We start from the raw sequence: 6,053 nt of genomic DNA on the forward strand, positions 1-6,053 counted from the left end.
ACAATGGCCTCCTGCTTGGTGTTTCTCTTTTCCCTGTGGTGTGAGCCAGACTTGGCTTCTGTGGAGGGACACTGTCACCTCAGCTTGGGGCTGTAGCTAGAGGCTCCCCGGCAGGCACTCAGGGTTTTTCTTTCAGGCTGCTTGGCGCTGAAGGTAGGCCTTCACTGGCTGCGCCTGTAGTGTGGGCTGGGACAGCTGTGGGCCTTTCTCCACAGCCTTGCAGCTGATGGCTGAGGCGGCCCATTCACTAACAACAGAAGGAATGGTTAAGGAGTAAATTGGCTCTCTTGATTTGGGGCAGGTAGACCCAGGGCACCGGGTTGACGAGAATTATTCCTGTGCAGTCGGGAGGCCTAGGACAATTAAGCAGTCCAGACAGGTCACTAGGTGACACTCATTTCCTGGTTTGTTTATTTGAGCCAGATTGTTCCCCACCTCGCAGTCTGCTGCCCTGGTGCCCTGGCCTGCTGAGAGCAGCCCTTCCCGTGTGATCTCTAAGGCTTCCCCAGCGTCCCAAGGAGCCTTCATCTGGTTGGGTGGCTCTGGGGTCTCCCAGCTACAGAGTGCGGGGCGGGGCCTGTAATTCCGGACTTGGTATTTTGCAGGCTTTTGGCTTCATGTCCAGGGTTGCCCTGCAGGCAGAAAAGATGAATCACCACCCAGAATGGTTCAACGTGTACAACAAGGTAACTGGACCTCTATCTTGCGATCACTAATTTGAGAATTGAAGAAACTCATTGTGAATGTGGTGTTGAGGATGTTCTCTTACTCTCGCTCAGAAACCCTGTGTCATTGTTGGCAGAGTTCAGGGCTTTCCTGAGAGCAGAAGTATAGTCCTTTGCTCTTAGACTTGGCTTCCAACATTTATTTTGGAAGTTTGGACTGTCCTGAGTTGATCGTGGATATCAGCCATGAAGATAGAATTTTATGTAATTTTTGTGGAGGGGTGTATTATTTAAGTCAGAGTCTCCCTGTGTACCCTGGAACTCACTGAGAGCACCAGGCTGGTAGGAGGTCCTCCTGTTTTGTGGGATTAGAGGCATGTGCTGCCATGGCCAACTCAGTTACCTGAGACCTCAAGAGTTTTAATTTGAAAATAATTTATTAAAAGGAATGGTAGCAAATCAGATAGCATGGCCTTATGTGTCTCACTGAAATAAATCTCAACAACTGTCTTTTGGTAGTAAATGTTTATTAAAGATTTGATCTCCAGAGGGCAGACTAAAATCTTTGAAGGGGTGCAGCAAGAATATCCGCACCCCAAGAGTGTCTCCCCACTCTGCATAGCTATCTAGAGTTCTTTGAGGTTTTTTTTTTCTTATAAAGGAAAGCATTTAATTGGGGTTGGTTTACAGTTCAGAAGTTTAGATCATCGTCATCATGGTGGGAAGCTTAACAGGACACAGCAGACATGGTGCTGGAGAGGTAGCTGAGAGTTCTACATCCAGATAGGTGGGCAGCAGGAAGAGAGAGTGCCACACTGGGCCTGACTTGGGTGTCTGAGACCTCAAAAGCCACCCCTGTAATAAACTTATTCCAACACAGACACATCTCTCCTAATAGTGCCACTCCCTATGGGCCTATGGGGCCAGTTTTATTCAAACCACCACATTCCAATCCCTGGCCCCCATAGGTTTGTGGCCTTATTATAATGCAAAGTGCTTTTAGCCCAACTCTGAAAGGCCCCATAGTCTGTCACAGCATTAATCCTGTAAAGGTCCAAAGTCTCTTCTGAGATTCATACAATCTCTTAACTGTAATGCCCCATAAAATCAAAAAGCAGATCACATACTTCCAACATATAATGACACAGGACATACATCACCGTTCCAAGATGGAGGAGAATGAGCACAGTGAAGAGACACTGGGCCAAAGCAAGAGCTAAAACTCTCTGGAGACTCTAACCTCTGCATCTCCATGTCTGATGTCAAAGTGCGCTCTTCAGATTCCATTCCGTTCAGCTTTGCTGACTGCAGTGCACTTCTTTTTCTTGGGCCGTTTCCACTCCCTATTAGTAGCTTTTTAAAAAATTGTTTTATTGAGCTATATATTTTCCTCCCCTCCCCTCCCCTGCCTTTCTCCCCCTCCCCTTCTGCCCTTTACCATGATCCCCATGCTCCCAATTTACTCAAGAGATCTTGCCTTTTTCTACTTCCCATGTAGATTAGATTCATGTATGTCTCTCTTAGGTTGCAAATTGTTGGCTGGCTTTTCTTTGCTCTATGTCTAAAAGCCACTTATTCTACGTTCTCTGAGAAACAGAGGATTTCACTATTGTTATTTAAAAAGCAGCAGTTTCTAATTGTCCAGTTCCAGGATGAGCTTCTACTTTCTGGACACTTTTGCTTTTTAATCTTGTTGAATGATGAGCCCATCCATGTTCCCTCATTTGGTCGCCTGCTTTCCTACCTCACTCAGGGACTGCTTGATAGGTCGGCTTGCCTATTCTTGGTGGCCTGAGCAGAGTTGGTATAATTAAAGTTCTGGGAGTTAAAATGGCGCTTCTGTCTCTGTTCATGCTTCCCCCAGGAAGCAGGATTTCCCATCCGGGCTGATGACTTCCCTCGTCTTCTGGGAGCCTTCCCTCCTGGGTGGCTATCACATCCAGCTTGGTGCAGCCTGTACCCCAAGCTCCCTGGGTTTGGGAAATGCAGTGTCTAGTATTTTCTAAATATCTACCCTCTGGTTCTCAGATAGGAATGTTAAGACACAGATTGACTCCTGAAGCACCCAGGTCTCTCCCGCAGGTCTGCTTATATCTGAAAAGCTGTTTTCCCATCCGCAGGTCCAGATAACTCTCACCTCGCACGACTGTGGAGGCTTGAGCAAGCGTGATGTGAAGCTGGCCCGGTTCATTGACAGCGCTGCCGCCTCTCTGTGATCGCCTTCCATGCGTGTACAGATGGAACCTGGTCGTCTGCAGCGTTTTTAAAGCCGTTCATGGGAATAAGTTAAATCATAAATTTGCTTGTTTTTACATATGTACATTTTTGTATACTTGACGCTTAAATACAGAATGATTTGAACCCGAAGCTTGAGTTATTTTTTTATTACATCTAGTCAGACATATAATAAGCCAGCCTGAGTTATTTAAAAACGTGACGTGTGTGTGTCTTCGTGTGAATACGCGTGTGTCCAGTTGCTTGTGGAGGGCACAGGTGCAGGATCCCCTGGAGCTGGAGTCAGGCAGTTGTAAGCCGTCTGCCATGGGTGCTGGAGCTGTATTCAGGGCCTCTGCAAGAGCAGTGTTAAGTTCTTGACTGCTGAGCCTGTGTTCCTGGGTGGTAGTCATGCAAAATGGCTCCATGATAAACTACATCTTATTTATTTATTTATTTATTTATTTATTTATTTATTTATTTATTTATTTAAGATTTCTGTCTCTTCCCCACCACCGCCTCCCCTTTCCCTCCCCCTCCCCCAATCAAGTCCCCCTCCCTCGTCAGCCCAAAGAGCAATCAGGGTTCTCTGCCCTGTGGGAAGTCCAAGGACCACCCACCTCCATCCAGGTCTAGTAAGGTGAGCATCCAAACTGCCTAGGCTCCCACAAAGCCAATACGTGCAGTAGGATCAAAAACCCATTGCCATTGTTCTTGAGGTCTCAGTAGTCCTCATTGTCCGCTATGTTCAGCGAGAACGGTTTTAACCCAGGCTTTTTCAGACCCAGGCCAGCTGGCCTTGGTGAGTTCCTGATAGAACATCCCCATTGTCTCAGTGTGTGGGTGCACCCCTCACGGTCCTGAGTTCCTTGCTTGTTCTCTCTCTCCTTCTGCTCCTGATTTGGACCTTGAGCTTTCAGTCTGGTGCTCCAATGTGGGTCTCTGTCTCTGTCTCCTTTCATTGCCTGATGAAGGTTAATATTCAGGAGGATGCCTATATGTTTTTCTTTGGGTTCTCCTTCTTATTTAGCTTCTCTAAGAACCCGAATTATAGGTTCAATGTCCTTTATTTATGGCTAGAAACCAAATATGAGTGAGTACATCCCATGTTCCTCTTTTTGGGTCTGGCTTACCTCACTCAGGATAGTGTTTTCTATTTCCATCCATTTGCCTGCAAACTTCAAGAAGTCCTTGTTTTTTTTACTGCTGAGTAGTACTCTAATATATACATTCCATACATAATATATTCCATACTTTCTTCATCCATTCTTCAATTGAAGGGCATCTAGGTTGTTTCCAGGTTCTGGCTATTACAAACAATGCTGCTATGAACATAGTAGAGCATATACTTTTGTTGTATGATAAGGCCTCTCTTGGATATATTCCCAAGAGTGGTATTGCTGGGTCCATGGGTAGGTTGATCCCGAATTTCCTGAGAAACCTCCACACTGCTTTTCAGAGTGGTTGCACAAGTTTGCATTCCCACCAGCAATGGATGAGTGTACCCCTTTCTCCACAACCTCTCCAGCAAAGGCTATCATTGGTGTTTTTGTTTTTGATTTTAGCCATTCTGACAGGTGTAAGATGGTATCTTAAAGTTGTCATGATTTGCATTTCCCTGATCGCTAAGGAAGTTGAGCATGACCTTAGGTGTCTTTTGGCCATTTGAACTTTTTCTGTTGAGAGATCTCTGTTCAGCTCAGTACCCCATTTTATAATTGGGTATCTTATTTCCTTTTGGGGGTGAGATCCACGTTTTTTTTTTTTTTTTTTTTTTCCGAGACAGGGTTTCTCTGTAGCTTTGATGCCTGTCCCGGAACTAGCTCTTGTAGACCAGGCTGGCCTCAAAACTCCCAGAGATCCGTCTGCCTCTGCCTCCCAAGTGCTGGGATTAAAGGCGTGCACCACCACCCAGCGTGTGTCTGTGTGTGTTTTTAATCTGCAGATAATTGATTGGATGGAACTAGGTGTGGCGGCACACACCTGTAATCCCAGGACACCACACTTAGGAGGAGGGGCTGTAGTCCTAGGTCATTCTCGCTATATATGACATTTGGGACCAGCCTGGGCTATGTCAGACTGTGTCAGAAAATCAGTTTTAAAAAATTGTGTATCTTTCTGAGACATGTGCGATGTACTAGTGCATGTGTGTATTCTGCATTTCCAGCTCGGGGTACTTCCCTCTGTCTCCAACACTTACCATTTGGGATCAGATTTGAGGTCCTCTCCTAATTTTATTATGTGACATAATATTGTTGAGTATAATCGCCAGGACTTGCTTCTTCTCTCGGGCAGGTATAGATGCTGTTATTTCTCAATTCAGTGTTTTAGTTGCTTATTTGAGTATTTTCCTACCAGCAATGGACCTGCACACATGTTTTAGAATATTAAGGACTAGCTGGGGTAGAGGCCCAACATATAAGGATGTAGGGTCCACCCCTAACACTGCAAATAACAGAGAAGAAAGAATATTAGGGACAGGAGAGACAGTGGGGTGGCTACCCCATTTCCTTGTAGCTCAAGAACTTGTGTTTTCATGAAGTTGACTAACTCAGTGATTAAACATTTAACATTACCCAGCAATCCAGATCTCCATGTCTTGCCTTGTGAGAATCAAGCCAAAGGGGGGGGGATAGTAATTTTGAAGGTTAAACAGAACTAAATCTCTACAGCTCTTGTACTTAAAAACATCTCTAGGTCTTGCGCTTATTCCTCAAACTCAGAAGTTTCCACGTTGTTCATGACTATCCTCTGAGGCAAGCAACCAGTATCGTTGGGAGTTCAGCCGTGCTGGCTTGCAGGATCCTCCCAGCTGTGCTTGCTGACTGGAAGGAAGGATGGGAAGGCTTGCAGGACCCTGGGTATCCAGCCATTCTAGGGTTGCATGCAATTCTGCGCTGATTGCTTGTGGCCTGAGGGCAAGGCTAGAGTCTATAGGCTGGTGAAAGTTAGGGGAGGGTGCCTCCATTTATGCATCTATGGGAAAGAAATGATTCCTGTGTGGCCTTTGGGAGGGAACTCCTACCTCCTGTATGTAACCCTTTATGTGTGCTCTGTAAGTAAGTCCAATAAACTCACTGATTCCCTTGGCGTGAACTTTGTTGCAGTCTTCTCTGAATTTGTCCTTGGGACTTTAGACACTGTTTACATTTTCCTCAGGAAAGGAGTCTTAGT

General features: G+C 45.7%; 1 protein-coding gene across 1 annotated transcript in view; it reads left to right on the forward strand.

The window, feature by feature from the left end:
• Pcbd2 (pterin-4 alpha-carbinolamine dehydratase 2) overlaps positions 1-3,032 on the forward strand; it is a 49,341-nt gene extending 46,309 nt beyond the window's left edge. Inside the window, exons 3-4 of the mRNA XM_050144422.1 lie at positions 606-686; positions 2,786-3,032. Coding sequence (XP_050000379.1) covers positions 606-686; positions 2,786-2,881 — 177 coding nt within the window. The 3' untranslated portion in view covers positions 2,882-3,032. The remainder of the gene's footprint in view (positions 1-605; positions 687-2,785) is intronic.
• The last annotated feature ends 3,021 nt before the right edge of the window (positions 3,033-6,053 follow it).

The sequence above is a fragment of the Alexandromys fortis genome, unplaced genomic scaffold, assembly GCF_014885135.2.
Source record: "Alexandromys fortis isolate MF-2015 unplaced genomic scaffold, M_Fortis_MF-2015_v1.1 scaffold_1, whole genome shotgun sequence".
NCBI classification, from domain to species: Eukaryota; Metazoa; Chordata; class Mammalia; order Rodentia; family Cricetidae; genus Alexandromys; species Alexandromys fortis.